This window comes from Dinoponera quadriceps, unplaced genomic scaffold (assembly GCF_001313825.1).
Source record: "Dinoponera quadriceps isolate SergipeBrazil2010 unplaced genomic scaffold, ASM131382v1 scaffold1565, whole genome shotgun sequence".
Taxonomy (NCBI): Eukaryota; Metazoa; Arthropoda; class Insecta; order Hymenoptera; family Formicidae; genus Dinoponera; species Dinoponera quadriceps.
In genome coordinates this window covers 97,721-116,242 of record NW_014556124.1, presented here as the reverse complement: position 1 = coordinate 116,242, position 18,522 = coordinate 97,721, and the positions used below count along the sequence as shown (strand labels likewise).

General features: G+C 38.9%; 1 protein-coding gene across 1 annotated transcript; it reads right to left on the bottom strand.

The window, feature by feature from the left end:
* Positions 1-5,462: 5,462 nt before the first annotated feature.
* On the bottom strand, positions 5,463-12,171 carry LOC106746646 (sodium- and chloride-dependent glycine transporter 2-like). The gene is made up of 9 exons (XM_014623442.1): positions 12,015-12,171; positions 11,370-11,648; positions 10,734-10,938; positions 10,038-10,231; positions 9,799-9,982; positions 9,468-9,705; positions 7,991-8,329; positions 6,449-6,601; positions 5,463-5,591 (listed from the first exon to the last, which is right to left on the bottom strand). The coding sequence occupies exons 2-9, from the start codon at positions 11,620-11,622 to the stop codon at positions 5,463-5,465; spliced, it is 1,695 nt and encodes a 564-aa protein (XP_014478928.1). The 5' UTR covers positions 11,623-11,648; positions 12,015-12,171.
* Between the last annotated feature and the right edge of the window lie 6,351 nt (positions 12,172-18,522).

Genomic DNA, 18,522 nt, shown 5'->3' with positions numbered 1-18,522 from the left:
CATCTACGATAGATGATTTTGAGGCATACTTTCGCGAAAGAATGCTGGTGGAAAATTATTTCGTAAGATTTATTCAGATTTACGAAATGTACGTATCTATCTGGTAGACGACTTAAATGAGTAAATGCTTGTCATTGGCTGGTCCGCGTGTTACGATAATAATGAGTTTACGTCGCGCGCTCGTCTGAAAATACCCGCTGCGCTCGTAATCGTGACAAAACCGAAGTTCGGATGTGCCGCGTAATTTGGTCGCATTAGTCGCCGAGCTCGGTAAAGATTCGCGACTACAATACGTCCTTAACGCGAGTTACCCTGCACGGATCTCGATGAACAACAAAGGCTTTCGCGCGGCAGTAGCTCATTTAGTTTCTCTTTGCGTTCTTCTTCCACAACTGAAGCACAAAAACTGCTTCGCGTCCGATTCTGTGCATTAGTTAAATTAATAAAAAAAAAAATATCCAAAAGTCTGTACCCATACATGCGTATTTTATTACGTATATATAATTTATTTTATCCTTTTTCAATACTTCTCATTAGCTTACTTTACTTTTTACGTCGTACATTAAGTAAGCACTGTCGCGATTACGAGCGGTAGGATGTTCTTTTTCCAGAGGGTCGTAAGACAGAGAGGAAACTGTATATTGGCTGGACCGTAAGCCCTGCGAGTAATTGAGCTCGCAAAGAATACACATATATATGTGTATTTCTTTTTTTTTTTTCATTGCTTACTCGTGCTTGGCAGCAGCACGGCCACTTGTTACAAATTTAAGGAGCACCTGCTCCCTCTTGTTCCCGTTGCCATCCGCAATTAAGCACTTTCCGTATTTTATTATATTTGCATCTTCATTCCGATGCGCTTTTACGCGTTCGTACTTAGCGAAATTGTGAAAGAGGCACAACGTTGCTTAACGTTTCGCGCAAATTAGAACAAGTATCGATTTTTATCGTCTTCTACTTGGTCGGATTTCACGAAAACGATGTTTACCACGGTGCAAAGGTTTCCTCTTCGCAGATATATTAACATGCAGAGAATATGAAAATAAAATTTCAATGCCTTTCCTTAACTAACGAAACGAGCGTTTGTGATCGTGGAAACGCGAAACCGGTGTGTTTAACACTCCATTTCTATATCATTATAATTCGTTACTGCATATGACGGAATACTTTCTTGTTGCTAATATCGAGAAAGCATTTGCATAATATCCGGATAATAATTCAATTTGTTTAATTAAGTGGAAAGATATTAATAATTTCGGTGAATTTGAACGGTATGGGTGAAATGTGTCCGCGATTTTGGACCGCTGGAGTGTAAATTACACTCCGTTCGACATTTCCCGGGTTAACGAAAATTTAATTGAGGTCGCGCTTTTTCCGAAATTTAAAATTTTCCGTATTATTTAGTTACAGTTAATTATTACTTGAGAAATAATTACAGTCATATGAATCTACGTATGAATCTAATTATTCCATATTTATTCCTACAAAGACTGTCATAATGTCTGAATAATTGATTTGATTTGAGGATGAGCTAATTGACGAATCTCTCTGCTCTATATTACTATGTAATGTAAAATCATCAGGTCTTATATTGCACTATCCTACTCACTGTTATACTATAATATAGCGGCTACTGTATTAATTGTAGACGACATATTATCGACTCTGTATTGACACGTCATTCCGTTGTATTCATGCAGAGGAAACAAAACGTTTTCCCGCGATAATAATCGGTAAAGCTCGGGAAGCACGCGTCTAGCGCACTCTCATGAATTTCATGTTCTGCCCGTCACGCCTCTGGTTGTTCCGGCCAAAAATCGCCGCGGAAGCGGTGGCACGCGAGCAGGAGAATGCAAATGCTACGGCGACTTTAATAGCACGGATTATAAAACAGATCCCGAATCCAGATCTGCGCGCCCGCGCGTGCGTAACGCTACGCTTGAAAATTTAAATCCGCTCTACGGATCCATATAATTCCATTATGCCCGCATTTGTAGCAAAGAGTGGCCGGCTTACTTTATCGGTTTAAAGCGTGTTTACGCGGAGGTTGCGACCGAAAGAAGGAAAATATCAATTCTTCCTTCTTCTCCAAAAAATTATTCAACAATTTATTCGTGTCGCCTAAAAAATTGCCAGTAACTGTATGATGAATCTTATTCATCGTCTTATTATAAACGAGAAAGCTCCGTTTAAGCACGTGTCCGAGTTGCAAGTTGTTTGCACTTCCAACAGCGTCGGTAGAAAAAGCCGACATGCAACTCACATCGCACGCGACTGTGCGATCGTTTATTTTCAGGGGCTGTATTTAAAACCGTGACAACCTTTGGAACATGACGTTTCAGAGATTAGGGACAAGAGTAAAGTGAATTTTACTTTCATTACTTTCACAAAGAGTAATCTGATTATTTCGCCCGAAAATTATGGAGAATTTGAAATTTTTTATATGGGTGCAGTACATCCTGTAATTTCTTCTAAACGACAAAAAATTAATATTAAAAGCAGTAACGGTTTTTAAGAGAAAATAACTCTCTCTGTTGTTCAACCTTAACATACGATATCACCAACGATTCACACCGACTCTTAATCGATCTGCTAAAATATTTCGCAGCAAACATCTTGTAATTGGGAACGGATAAAATGCGCGGCGCACTTCCCGTTAATGAATCGACCTACCAGATCGTTCTATTAATGCCGACGTAATTGTTTCGTTGAATCTACTTGGGTCGATTTGATCTTTCTCAATTCGCAACGGATAAAATATTCGAGTGCGAAAGATAAGCGTCGTCTCGTTCGGTTTTGCGACACACAAAAAGATAAACTGCGAGTAAAACTTCGAATTCTTTCCCGTTCTCAGACTGATTCGATTACCGGCCGAACGTGCGAACACGGTGCCAAAGAAGTGAACAAACGGACAAGCGCGCGATAAATAATGAGATTTTAAAGACTAATTGCCGCGCATTTTGTAACCTGTTGGCGTCCCGAATAAAGTTTCATTCACAACGTTCGCGCATGCAACATGACGATACGAACCAGCAAAGAAACCTTGTAATTTATATCGATTCGATACATACGTTATATTTTAAATTCTCTTTCTACGAATCTAAAGCTGAAATAACTCCGCGTGAAATCGTTTCCTTATTTTCCTTGAAAATAAGAGGTACTCCTTTTTACTTTCCCCAAAAATATATAACTTTTTCATAAAGTATTCCAAGATGTAAATAAGATCCTGAAATGAGGCAAAAATATACCGTACGCATGAAAATTGAATTTTTCAAGAAAAGGAAAAAGTACGAGACATATAAAGATATGTGGAGTTATTGCATTATCCTGAATTGTCATCGTGAATTTAGTATTTCTCTCACGTTTAAATTGTCGAGATATTGTCTGCTCCGCTTGATTCTGGAATGATGTTTCTTCAGGATTTAGCATGCATCGTTCGTGGATTTCGGAAAGGGAAAAAAGAAGAATATCTCGAGAGTCGGCGCAATTTCTGCACAATAAATTTCCGGTGCACGATGTTGCGCATTTCTATTCTCGACGTTATAATTTGCCGACGTCTCATGTGTGTTCGCCGCACTATCCACGGCATTATCACAAGGCGGTTAGCTAAAAGTGTGATAAAAATCACATATCAGGAAGCGCTTATCATAAATGTCGTATTCAATCTTGCGAAAGGCATATTCTCATTGTTACTTTTAGCGGTGTTATTTTTATTACTTTAAATGAAAAATGCATTGTGCTTCTATATTCTCAATATGTTGATTTCGAAATATTAAGATCTCTATAAACGAAAATTCAAGAAGTAAACATCGGCCAAGTAACTTTTGCCCAAGAGGCAGATATTTATTCAATATTTATTGCGCTAAAAGTCAAGAAATATCGGCACGAGCTATCGTAAGTGAAGAAAGATCTGCGGAGAGAAAATAGGAATGAAATAAAAGAAAAAAGAATAAGAAAGATTGACAGTGTAATTTCTGAACGATGACAAACGAAGGTTAATTTATAACGGTCTAAACAGATTCGATAGAAGATCCGACGCAGCAGCTGTAACGGCGCGTCGCTCTGGTAAAATTAGGTAACAACTTCGATAACTCCGGTGCACGTATATAACGCGCTTAAGCCGAATGTATTGCGGCCGAGAGCAGGCTCGGCGTCGACGCTGCGATGTTGCACCACTGCAGCTGCATTAATTACACCAACCGGCTATCTTTTCTTGTTCGGTAATCACGGGCTGGCCGTATTCCCCACCCTGATTAATTAGCTAACGAACAATATCGTAAGTCAATTTAATCCAGTCTTTCCTGATTCAATTTAATCGTGCGAATTTCAACTGGAAATTAACATCTCACGATAGCGCTTGTTATATGTTTGTGCGTGCAAAGTTCGGAGAAATTTTCGAGAAAAGAAAGTAAATACAACATAATTCGAATAAGTTCATTGTAAATCCGAATAAAATCTCCTCGACAAGTAAAATTGCAAGTTTTCGCGAATGATTTCTTGTTCGATCAGAAACCAAATAAATGCTCTCATATCGAAGAAAAGATGAGTTCGCAAAGTTGAGTTTCCAGCATCGATCGGCCACGCACGACACGGCACGACACGATGCCAACCGCTTGTAATTCCCATTAGGGACGCGCGTACTCGCGGACCTATAAGGCGCGCGGTGCACACAAGCGGCCGAGCCGCGCGATATTACAGCATGCTGGGACATGGTATCCCGAGTAACAGCCATGTTCGCCGGCATTAATTAGCAGAAAAGACGGTGCGGAACAACGCGATAGTCTCCGCGTTTTCCGACGTTGCTCCGTTGATACGTTGAGCCAAGTCAACTTCTAACGCATGAGTTTTCCTTACAAAAATTAGCCTTCAAACGCGCGGAATTAACTTACGTCTTGATTTCTGTTTCGCGTAACTACGAAATTCCACTACTATTATTACATGCTATCGATATATATTCTGAAAGTTGCCCTTTATAGGAATACTTTGTCGGCAAAATACTGACATTCTTTTGCAAATTTTACATTGCACCGATTGCGTAGAATTCTAAATGCTTTTACACAATAAATCACGAACGAAACGTTCTAATTGATTAATTGCACCGACCTTATGTCTATTTTCGTATAAAGTTAACTTTTAAAGTATCTATTTTCTCAAAATTTGTGTTGCATTGAATGTTTTTTTTTTTATATACGTGACGTTCTCTTTGTAAGGTCTTTTTGTTAAGTATATAAACTCAGTGATTTCAACAATAGAATGTTTTTGGTTCTATCTAAATGAGAGCATTTTCTCACCAGAGTTCGTCATTCACTTTGGTATCCTCCATAATAGTTAATATGATTTAATAATTATCACACAGATCGAGATAAAAAGATTGTCGGAAAACTCAATTCGCACACACACACACACACACACGTGCATTCTTATCGACTCAATTTCTTTCACGATTCAATATTCAAGACAAGCCTCTAAGCTTTATCCGAAGAATTATCGTACGCCGGATTAACCACCGCTGTGTTGTCACTGTCGTCATCCGGCGCATTCCTCTTCGTGGCCGGCCCCCACAGTGGCGAGGGTTGGAACAAACTTCGGTAATTCTGCGAACAATCAAGAAGGCGCAAATTAAATCGTCGCCGATCCGATAACGGGCATCTCGCGAGGTCATATCGCGAGTATCTTCGAAAAACAACGGAAGTAAAGGTAGATAAGAGTAATGTTAAATTTATCGGCTAACGGAAGGCGGTCAAGAAAGCGAGTTGTCGGCCTCGCTTACTCTCCGTAAAAATAGGTGCGATCCGGAACGATGGAGAGCGACGGGTTCACAGAGAGAAACTTTTCGTTTCAAAGTACGATTACCTACGTACCGTGGAAGAACTTGTATTAAGACGTTCCACGAGTTCTTGAGATTTTACAGTACGGGCTAAGTCTAACTTTTAAACCGGAACGTAACCGCCGACCTTCGAGAAATTTCCATTCTAATCGGGACGATGCAAATACGACAACTCATGTCAACGTCTACATACCTGCGTTGTAAATCTGACCACAGAAATCGGTCGAAGAAAAAGTTTCGACGACTTTTGACTTTTGTTTGTAAAAAAACTTCTTTTCTATTCTAACGAAAATTCAACGAAAGATCACAGGAAATGTCCTTTATCAACACAACTGTCACGTCACGTGGGCGGTTTTACTTACTCAAAAGATTTTATTATGTTCTTGGAAGAGTAGTACGAAGCGAGATCATAAATTCGCAAAATTCACATAAAATTGAAACAAATCAACGCGTTGAGAGATCTAATCTCGAACTTTGATAAATTTCGCAAAATAATTTTTAACCATATGTATGTATGTCCGAATGTTTGTTACGATTTCTCTGTTCTTTCCCGAGATAAAAATCTCCGATATACTAATTATAAGTGGCATTAGCGGAATCTTCCAGCCAGAGCTATCTCCTCACCTTCGCTTGCCATAGTTTTATAACGAAGAAGATCGGCATCGGCGCCAAAGTCGACAATCCGATCAGTATTCCAATCGCATCCGCCCATTTGGGGAATTTATACGAGCCGTAAGTTGCTACAGTGTAGGTACTCGTTTGATATATAAAGATCCCCTATAGATAAAAGCTTGGTTAGTTGGTCACGTACGGCAGGAGTGGAAAAACGCGCTATAATTTTATTCGGTAAAAAAGTAATCATAAATTTTGAAATCTCACAATAATTGATAATCCATTGAACTCGTATATTCTTCTCCGGTAATATCCAGTGATGTAAGATTTTGAAGAAGATCGAATTGCTCTCGCTAGGAAATATCGAAAGCACTTTTTTAATCTTGACGCGCGAATTTGCAAACGGCGATTGTTTAATTCACGAAGTTTCAGTAATTATTTCGTGCAATTAGAATAGTGCGAGAGGGCCGAAACGTGACACAATTATCAATTAAAAGAGATTTCATATTTTTAATCAAAACTAACTTCCGCAGGGCACACACCAGCGTGTCCCGCCGAGGGAGATATTCCGCGAACAACCGTGCCCAGACAAAATTCAGCCGTTATAAATAAAAATTCGCTTGGCATGCCCCGGACAGGCAGTCGGATTAATTAAGCAGTTTGGTCGTGGGAAATTCGCCTCCTAGGGCCGCGGCCCAGAACGAGTCTTGCGGACGGTAAAACTAATAAACCCTACCTTGGCATTATTCCGATAAATTTTTGCGAATAACACAAATCCTTTTTTATGTATACATGAAACTAAATCCAATAAATTCTAATAGAAATGAAATACAATCGTGATAATAAAACTCATTCAATTATGTAAGCGGGAGATCCATGTGACACCTTTCTTTCTGACAAATCGAAGAGTCGTTATGAAGCAATCTGTATAACTTCATAAAACTAAGGAATATTTCTTAGGCAGCATTATTCTACAGAGCACTTCCGCACAGTCTAAAAGTTTTTACTTTCCATATAAATTCGATTAGTCGTCTTCATGAGACGGTCGCGACTAATACACGGTGCCTGTCTCTTTCACCGAACTTTCCACAAAGTTTACAGTCAATAAACGTAGACTCCTTACTCCGATGGGATTAAGCACCGTCATGCTGTATCTTCTTCTCGTTATTACCGTCGATTGTATCGCTTGGCAAATATATTCTGTCGTTAAAGTTTTGATCGTCGCATTGAGTTTACTCGGAAGCGTATAAAGATAAGGGTCGAGATAACTTATTTCAATAACAATGGAGAATCGAGACGTTGCAAGATCAAAGTTTATACAGGAATGTTTTCATATAAAACACATCTAAACTATCACACAATTTTATTTTACGCGTTTCTCACGATTAGAGAAACATTTGTTTCCAAGCGCACCTTAGTAACAATTTCCCAATTAATAATCAAAATAATGGCTTATAAAGCGATAGATTGCTTCGTCTGTGTGAGATACTTGGTAGAAGTATCAATGGAAATTCCTGCGCTGGGTAACGAAAGGATTGAGCGGAAGACGCTTACCAAACAAGTAAGAGGTGCCAAGACAACCCAACTGAGCCACCAGTAGCCATGGAAGAAACGGCTGAAATGCATTCCCATTTCGGCGACGTTATCTAAAAATTTATTGCAGCCGTAGCACCAAGAGGCCTCGACGACCTCGGCGACTCCGATCAGTAGGATCGCCCAAGAGGCGGTATTCCAGTCCATCAGTGTAAACATATAGATACCCCCGCCGTACACCATCGGGATCGCCAGTAACCAGCAAACAATGCATATACCTATGATCACGAAACCCTCGCGTTTTCGCAAATTCGGCCACTTGTCCAGTATGGCGGTATTTATCGCTTGCACGCCTGCAAACTACCATGAAAAATAACGACGATGCTCTTCTCTTGTTTGAGAAAAATTATGTATGGATCGATCACGCGCCTTAACGCCTGTGAAAAGGAAGAGAATTTTTTTAAGAAAACTTCTGCTCGCAATAAGCTACTAGTTGCCGAACGGTAACTTTATTGTGTAAAAAGGTACATTTACATTGCGCGTTTGTTGGGTAAGTATTGATTGTTACTGTAAATTACGCCCTTCACGTTTACTCGCGAACTTTAAATTGTTGACATATGGCTAACATCTTGCGAACAGATTTTCAGCAAAGCTTTAAGTATAAAAGGTTGCAGCATGAAAGAAATGTTATCCTCCTCCTTTTGGAAAAAAAACGAGCGAAATTCGCCAGTCTATTCGACCAGCGTAATTTGATTTTCTTCGGGAAAAATGCTCAAACTTTAACCTCAAAAAAACCTCATCGATATGAGGCAAAAAGTCGGCTAAATCTTCGGTATGTCAGATAATAAATGAAAAATAAGTCGTTAAATTTAAAGATGCGAAAAATCATGTAAACAATTATTATTTTATAATATCATTCTATCCCCTGCAGTTTTCCGATCGTTTGTAATTCGATTTTGTAAGAAATTCCGAACATACGGTCGCATATACCGCGCGCATATTATTTCGCTCCATTTACCGAACTATTTCGAATAACCAGAAAAGACAAACAACTCTCCGAAACAAATGCAGTTAGCGCGATGTTTCTCGTTACGCGGGAGAACATTGAACGACCGTCCGGCTGCACTGGTAATTAATTTTCTCATAAGTACGACGAAAGTAAAGCTTTTTTCGGAGAACAGACAGCTTTTTCCAACTTTGGTCGAAAGAATTTTTTTGATTTATATTTAATCATCAACTTGTTATCGAACTTCATACAGTTGCTTCATCGGACGACGTAGTGTATTGACAAGCGCTTTCGCATTTATCGCTCCCAGCCACTGAGTAACGTTACACGACTGAAAGGATTAAACATTTGTACAACCTCATAAGCTCCCTAAGGTTGCCACGACAGGCGTGAAAGCACGTAAGATCGAATCGCTCGTATTAGCTTCTTCTCCAGACGGAAAATGCTTAGAAACGGCGGGCAATATTATTAAAGCTCACTCAGTGTACTCACTTGACTGCCAAGACCGAGAACAAAGAGCATGAAGAAGAACAGGACGGCCCAGAGATTGGGTAGCGGCATTCGCGCCACCGCCTCCGGGTAAGCGATGAAAGCTAGCCCCGGGCCGCTCTGAACCACCTTGTTAATTGGCATATGCATCTGCTGGGCCAGAAATCCGAGCACCGAGAATATGACAAAGCCGGCGAAAACGGACGTAAATAGGTTTGTGATGCTAACAAAGATCGCGTCCCTGGCAGAATCAGAAAACGTTCGACCGGTAAGAATTTTCTACATATGTAAGCATTTCACTGAAATTTTCTTTTCATCGCAAAAAAAGCCGTACCTGTGGCAATTGTTATTGAACTTGCTGTAGCTCGAGAGAGTGATTAGAGAACCACAACTGATGCCGAGCGAATAAAAGATTTGAGAGGCAGCGTCTCCCCAGACCTTGGCGTTCTTCAATGTCGACCAGTCGGGCGTGATATACCAGAGAATTCCGTCGGTTGCGCCCTCCCCTAACGTGACACCTGTGCAAATATCCTCCTGAGTTACAGTCCTGTCGATTATCCTTTTGTTTCTTACCTCGTATCAACAGTGCTATGAGAATAACGTAAGGAAAGAGCGCTGTGAAGTAGACAATTTTGCCAACGCTCTGAACTCCGCGTATTAGACAAAGGCAGCAGATCACCCAGGCTAGGGTGAGACACCCGAAGACTTCCCACCGTATGCTACCGAAGTTTTCCCATGTGGCACCGCGTATACCGAGAACGTAGTCGCTGGATGTGACCGACAATTACACGCTTTTGCAGGCGTGAGCATGCGTAATTTTCTCTGCTTGCTCCTCAACGCTGAACAGCGGCGTAAGGTTCGTTACCGATCCTCCGACACGATGCAGCGCTGATGACAATTAAACACAATGTCCCACCTCCACCGCGTTATTTCGTATAATTGCATATTTTCCGAACGATTTTTCTTTGGCGAGAACGTGTCAGTTACCGATTGCGCCCGATAAGTTCTTAATTTTACATATACTTTTGGAACTCCGACACGTGAAGTTTTTAATTCCATATATATTTCAACTGAAGTTTGCCAAAAATATGTTTCCATTTGGCTTTCTAAAATTCGCTTTACGAGAAAGGTCTTTTCGATCTCCTGTAATGTGGAAACTATCGGCGCATTTTTGACGAAGAGAAATAGACTCTAGGTTGAACGAAAAGGTCTGTCGTTCAAAAATAATAGAATTGAAGTGGGACATATATATATATATATATATCGTACCTGTAGTATTCTTCGGACGACAATATCCGAGTATAAAGGCTAGTAAATAGTTGAAATCCTCCGTCATTTTTAAAACAACCAGTGCTATTGCCTTTGGAAGAATTGAAGAAACCCATACAGACATCATCGAAGGTCATGCAAGTTTTGTTGAAAAACATGGTATTACTTTTCTGGCAATTTATGTCATCAAGGCCGCTGTAACAGTCTATCGATATTAGCGTTTAAAATTTATAAGTATCTATAGAAACTAACGAATGATATAAAATGCATAAAAATTCTTTTGCATAGAAATTATTCGTAAAATATGAATTTTCATAAATGGTCGTCGCTTTAAATTTACTATTCGGGAGAACGTAGATATTTGACATCATAATTGACATTCTTATCACAACAGAGAAATTTTAATAAAGTACGATTTACGTAAAAATTAGTGTTTGGTGAATTTTGCTGGCTCTTTGATGTTTTCTAACTCGCCAATTAAACGTTACAATCAGAGTTACAAAAGTTGTAGGATATAATATTTTTTTTTTCATTTGCAAATATTAAATTACATTTGATATTTTCAATTCGTTACTCGAAATAAAATTTCAACACAGCCGCCTATTGTTATATTATTATTTACTTATTTTTACTTACATTTTGTGTTGAAATCGTTATCGCAATAAGCCCAGGCGAGTCTCGGCAAAAAGGACGCGAAAGTGTAGAATAAAGTCCACGCAACTATTACCATGTAATATATAATCACCAGGGCTATTACGACCAAGGTAGAATAACCTACGCCATGAAAAGCAGGTGCCATACGGCTGAAAGACTTAATGGGCCCAAATGCGGTGTACTGCCCCAAACAAAGCTCCAGGTAGAAGATGGGTAGACCCATTGTTATCAACATGAGAATAAAAGGTATCAAAAATGCCCCTATAACAATAATTAATATATTCAAATCATGTCTTTAATAAGTAATGTCTTCAATTGTTGCGATTTCATTGTATCTTCTCTTTCACCACTCTTAGAATCGAATTTTTCTTTTTTCTTGCTTCCGTGACAGCTATCCGGAACGACGTAACAATAAGCGCGTGGATGAACCGTATCATCAGAGAAAAAGCTTCGCAAAAAGAATTTCACACATGTCGGATAATTCGGATATATTGATAAACGTGAGAAATCGGACGACCCGTAGAATCGATTAACCGGATAGTCGAATGTCCGGCAAATCTGGACTGTATTTACGGCTTAGTCGTATCATATCGCGTTTTACGCGTGTATGCCGCGGGACGTACATACCGCCACCATTACGATATATGAGGTAAGGGAAACGCCAAACATTGCCGATGCCAACGGCGTACCCGACGCAGGATAGAACAAACTCGATCGGGTTAGACCAGTTGCCCCGCTCCGGCTCGTCCAACTCCACCGAAACCTCGCCAACGCCGAGAGAAACCCTCTTTGCCTGCCAATAACACACGGGAACTGCGTTATAATATTTGCATCATATAAGTTACCTTCGAATCGGGAAAGATTCGACCAACCAGTAACATCGATGCGGTACGAACGAGTGAGGAAAGAAAAAAATGGGTTTTTCACACACGCATATACATTGCGTCGAAACCTCAGACGTATTTGCGTAATGAGATTACAGACTCGACTGAATTTATCTCTCAATATTGCAACGGTGAAAAAACATTCGATCGCATCATGAAAGAAGATAAAATCTAATCGATTATTTTTCTCCCCTAGTCAATATAATTTATCTCCAAGAAAAACTTCATTGACGTATCAATGATGCATTCTGGCACGTATTTTTTCGAAGAAAGTTATATCGATGCAATAATAATTGACGCGAATGCAATAATAAAGGGCGAAAAGGGAAAGTTAGAGATGAACATTTCACAAGAAACCAGGAAAAATTAATGAAAAAATTAACGAAAGAACAGAAAACCATGAATTCTCCGGAGCATTCAATTACAAGCAGGCTTTACACGGAGAAAGAGAGAAAAGAATTTTCATGTTATCTAGGATATTCAATATTTCAACAACCTAACGATATAACTGCGAATGCGCGTATAAACGGTAATTAAAAAGAAATCTTGAATTTTAATAACAAATTATAAACTATTACCAACGTAAAATTATTATGCAACAAAAATAATTACGGAAAATGTTCCCGACATTTTATCTACAATTTTAATAAACACATATACAGGAATCGTAGACATTATTGCCTGTGCAGTATCATATCCGTCAGTAAGAAAAAAAAAATCATTCAGCCACCACAGGGTCAGAAATAACCTTACAACTTACAAACGGTAAATGCGAAAAAAGTTATCTGCGAGCAACATGCCGGGAGAATGGAAAAACAGTGTGAAAAAATGTTCAAATCTTCTCTCTTTAAGATTGAAAAAGTGGAAACCCTACAGTCTTTGGGGATAGCAGCCGTTGCTGGATAGAAAATTCCGATAAATGTATCCGAGAAATTTCCGTTGAAATTTCCATCACCCCTACCGTTAATTCAGCAATATTCGTCCACGCTAAACATTGTAATTTCAACTTATATTTCAACAACGGCGATCGCGGGGGAAACAATTGCAACACGATTGAAACATGCTTACATTCTCAGAAAAAAAAAAGAAAAAACTAACCTTAGACGTTTTTTTAGATTCCGTCATTGTAGCAAAATCCGATTCAAATATCACACGGCACGGCTTCGATCCGAGACTACGTTGACGACTGTCTGGGCATTCTCAACGTAATCTCACAGCTATAATATTCTGTGACAATAAGTGGCAAGATAATACTTAAGAGCTATTATCGGGATGGTTCCCACTCGAACGAATACATTCGAGAACAAATAAATTTAATCACGCATTAATATCGCTCTATATCGCGTAGCGCAATGCGACGCGCAATTATTTCAGTTATTCACAAATAATCGCTGATACTAAAGCACAGAAAGATACGCTGTATAGTACTCCAAGTTTTCATTAACACTCGCACCGTGAGGTATCGTAGCGTTCATATAAACTCTGATAAGGTAACAATGTCGTCAGGCTCGTAGATAACGAGAGCGTTCCCCGAAAGTGCCGGTTTATCGTGAACGTTTTTGCAAAGTTGAATGATCGAACATATATGACTTTCCTTCCCATATCTATACCTATCTGGAAAACTGTATATAATAGGAAAAATAATAATTAAGGAAAGATAGAAATATCCAACAAACTTGCTGCAACTTGGTGCTGTTTTGGAAATATTAGATTCGTATAACTCCAAAAATACACGTGTGATTGTAACAATTAAGTATTACAATATATATTGTATAAAAAGATACACGTAAATTACTTTAGACGAGGTGTTTTTCTTTTTTCGCTGAAAAGCGATCGGCAATAGAACTCAGGCAAAAAGATATCGTCGTAAATTGTATCACCGGTGAAATTGATTTTGCTTATCTCCGTTGTCACTTACGAGCCCTTGGAAAGTACGAAAAAAAAAAAGATAGCTCAAAGTACGATATTCCTGTTACGATTACGGTCTTATCAGACTGTCAAAGATTGTCAATTCTCGCAATTATCCGCAGCAGCATTATCATGCAGCGATGTGTGACGCTGTCTAAAGATAAGCTTGCCGAAAGTCTTAATAAAGTCTCGTTAAACTCCATTCTTTCAAACTAGACGTGTATCAGACGATGGCGATCAATCCTATAAGATATTCTAGGATAATAAGGTATCGAGGAAGAAGTCACTCTTTAAAAAATGCATATAAAGCCGAAATTGAGCGTTATCGATTTTTATTCTCGCTCCTCCTCCACTCAGCGCTAGCGGAATAATCGAGTTCATAACCCAGGAAAATTATCTAAAAAAAGCAATTTCATATTAAAAATTGAATTGAAATGATGGCCTCGATCGACGAATTCGTTTGAAATTTGGTATCACAAGCCTCTCTGAAATAGAAGATCCAGATTAGAAACGTTCAGTTGACACACGCGAGTGTGTCGAAAGAATTGAAAGGACCGCGGTGCCTATTATTTTCCCAACGCGGGGGTAGTTCCATAATTCATAAAGTTTGTCGCAGCTCCCTTTTTCTCTGTCAGGTTGAATCTTTATAAACGATAACTTCGCGCTTGCGTTTGCCTTCCGACTGGAATCGGTGCTCCGTATGTGCCACTCCGAGGGCGAGTTTGCAAATCGTCTCTTTTATCCCGTCGCTCCACGGGAGCAGATTTGCTCGCCTTTCCTGCCTGCTCCCATCCTCTATCGCGATGCTACTGCATACGCGATTGGACGATAGCGAGATCATTCCTTTTCCGGTCCTCTCGAATAAAACAGGTTTTTCCCCATCGCCAACATTTCCGCGATAAAGTAGTACATCCGACTTTTTTTCTCTTTTTTTCCACTGCGGTCGCCCCTTTTCATCTCTGAATTCCATCGTGATCCGAACATTATCGGAAAGAGATAAATAGAACGGGATAATGCGCATTTTTAGTCCAACAAAAGTTGCAGTAAATTTGACTAAATTTTTGTTCATATATTTTTCCAACTTTATGAATATGTCGGCCCAGTAACAATATCCAAATTTTCAAAGCTTATATCAATTCGGTCCACTCACTCCGCTATTAAATACGTCGTTCTTTAGCGAAATTCGGACAATAATTTTCTCTGTCCTAAGGGAGAAGTTCTTCTACTTGGTTGTTTACTAGGTAAAGGAAAAGTTTTCGACGTAACAGTTTCCGAAAAGAAATTGTCTTAATAGGCTATGTATGTTGTAAAAAGAAAAAAAAACGATAGTAAAATTTCTTCACTGCGAGACAAAGAATGCCGAAGAGAACAAAGAGTGAATGGGAGAAAAACTATCGGTCTAGCCTAAGAGGGACTTTCCAACGAATATTTCACTAGCCATGACGAAGGAAAAACGCCGTATTGTATAGAGCGCAGGTTGTATTTTCGATCGATGAGATTCGTGCGAAGCTTTTCGTAACTTGATTTGTAATACGAATTTACAAATAGCCGGAAATGGAGGGTGACGTACATACACCGTTTTGCGGACTGAACGATATTGCGAGCCAATATCTCCAACTTGGTCAATTCGATAGTTTATCTTTGGTCGCTTTATTGCGTTCGGCGCTAATGCAAATGTTTTTTTCCCGCTTCACCCCACGTCGGACTCACCACCTCGCAAACTATGCCGAACAGATGCGATCGATGTTATCAATGCGGGCTAAAGCAGCGTGTGTTACTCCGGTTATTCGAAGTCGGGTGAAATGAACAACCGGAAAGAGTCATGGACAAACTTGGTGGACTAGTATTTTGATCGATATACAGGGTAAAAAGTTAAGAGTGTCGCGCAGTTCTTAACATGAATTCGTTGTGAGATCAATCTTCTTTTTATAAATATCTTGCAATTAAAATTTAATAAAATTATATATGACTGCAAGAGTGTCGGTGTTCTTTTTAACGAACGCCTATATATACTTGGATAGTTTAGGCCTTATCGTCGTTGAAATGAAAGTGTTTATATTTTTAATTTTTGACCGCGCTGAAAGATCCTGCCACTTTTTGCCATTCGCGAGCGTGAGCATTTAATTGAAACGATTCGAATTATCTCGTAGTATTGCTTGTCGCTTAAAAATCGCAAAATATTCTTTCCAGAATGCGAATATTTTTCCCAGAGTTTCATTATAATCGGACAAATATTAGAATCAGTACGCACTGCAGTATTCTACGTTCTATTACAAACAAATGAAAAACTTGAAATCATAATGTCAAACTCTTTATTAAGGCTTGAATATTCGTTATCCTTTTTAAGGAGGAAAATCATACCAATTTATGTGACGGAATATGTGGAAATAAAAGAATCCACGCACAAGATAACGCTCAGCACACTTGTAAAAAGATTCTTTCCTTTAAGACAATTAATAAATTAACGCAACAGAAATCATGAGAAAAACGTAAGTTGCGTGTTACACTAATTTACGGCTATTTATTAATTGTTATTAAAAGGAAAAGACATTTTTCGAAGAGTGTTGTATCAATCGTTATTTCGTGCGTATATATTCCTTTATTACCACATATATCGTCGCATAAAATGATTTTTCTGGCATCATCGAAGAGGGACAATTATATCCTAAAACAAGAATAAAAAGAAACATACAATTCTTTGTAATTTAACAAAAAGGAACATAATTGGAGATGCGCGCCCCGTACACACGGAACAAATGTTCGCAAGTGAGCGCATGATTTTAATTGCATAAATCACCTACAAATACATATCTTTCATAGGTTGAGCATTTTTTGCATTTGATGCATTCTACCCAGGCTTCTAAAGGTGGTTCCTCCAATTTTTCGTAGCAGAAAGAAAAATAAAAATACTCATCTTTTTCCCTTTATTCTGTGACCTTCTTCTTTAAACTGAGGGACCTGGGTTATTAGGGCTAATTTTCTCATAGGAACTATTTTCCCTATTTCTATCTTATTCGTCTTTTTTTCCAGCTTACTTCCGCGTACATTTGCCTCGAGCACATATCTTTCTGAAGAAAATTTCAACCTTTAAATTATAAAATCATATTAATACATTGTTTCTCGTAAAACGTTGACAAACGATGTAATTTTTAGACAAATGCATGTAATCACCTTTTTTTTGTCGAGCAATTCAAGCGCAGCAAGCAACTAGGAAGTACTTTGAAGGATACTTTGAAGAAAATTATTCGTTTTTACATTTTCTTATTTTTGTCTGTTGCAAGCATACTCCGACGTACGTCTAACCACGAAATGGTGACTAAACACTTCATAGACTCACAACAAACATCCCTTACGCTACGCACACATAGGCGATACAGTTACTTACTCTATAGTTAAAAAAATTCTAACTTAATAACACTCGAGTAATTTAATAATAAGAGGGATAGATTGATTATATTAATTATATTTTGCGATATATCAATGCGTCGGCAAAATGCAATGCAATGCAATGGAATTTTTTCCCCTTCGCTAGTATCCTATTCATCATTTCACCGGGCTATAAGACGAAAGTTGGTAGTCCGTGAGATAAGGGTTTTTCGGACAGAATGAAAAACAAAAATCTAGCTGAAGAAAGAACTAGCTGAAATTTCATGCCTTAAAGGCTTTAAGGCATGAAATTTCAGCTAGTTCTCAGAATGCACATTAAAAATCGCTTTGTCACTTGTGTGAGATGTTTTACGACCTTAAAAGGCCTGTCGAGGCCTTTTAAGGTCGTAAAACATCTTCACAGCAGGATATTTCTTTTTTTTTTTGGGATTTCGATACCTGACCTAGAGATCTGTGATTGGTCGATTCCCTTCCCTATTCCCTTGCTTTTTACCCTTAGCACTAACTTTAAAAGCAGCTAAAGGCAGATGTCACACACTTTCAAACAACCCTTCAGAGTGAACAGACGAACAGAGTTCATATTTGAAATCTTTAGTCGTTTTCTGCAAGTGCAAGTGTGTGTGTGTTTACAAGTGAGAGACAGGTAAGAGTTCATTCCCTTCTGTGATCTAATTTTGTACATTTTACATTTTTAAATATGTGTGCGTATCTGTGCAATCAAAATCTGTGGAATCAAAATCAATTGCGTCTGCTGTAAATTTCATTGACGGTATATCTGCGGGAATATAGATCCGCTAAAAGAGTATGACGAGAGAATTTACGTTAATAACCGAAAAGGGATTCCGCATCATACGATAGAGTCCGCTCGGTTCCTACAGCCGATCTGTCGTCAGGCTCTGTCAGCGACTCCATTGATGATGTACGAATTTAATGCGGACGATATCGGATGATTAGTC

Bases quoted from the DNA above. Each gene is read 5' to 3' on its own strand.
- LOC106746646 (XM_014623442.1), bottom strand. From the start codon at position 11,622: ATGTTGATAACAATGGGTCTACCCATCTTCTACCTGGAGCTTTGTTTG. The intron at 10,939-11,369 runs GTAAGTAAAAAT...TAATATCGATAG, and splicing joins TAACGATTTCAACACAAAAT to ACTGTTACAGCGGCCTTGAT. The intron at 6,602-7,990 runs GTAAGCGTCTTC...TTTTATCTATAG, and splicing joins TGGCACCTCTTACTTGTTTG to GGGATCTTTATATATCAAAC.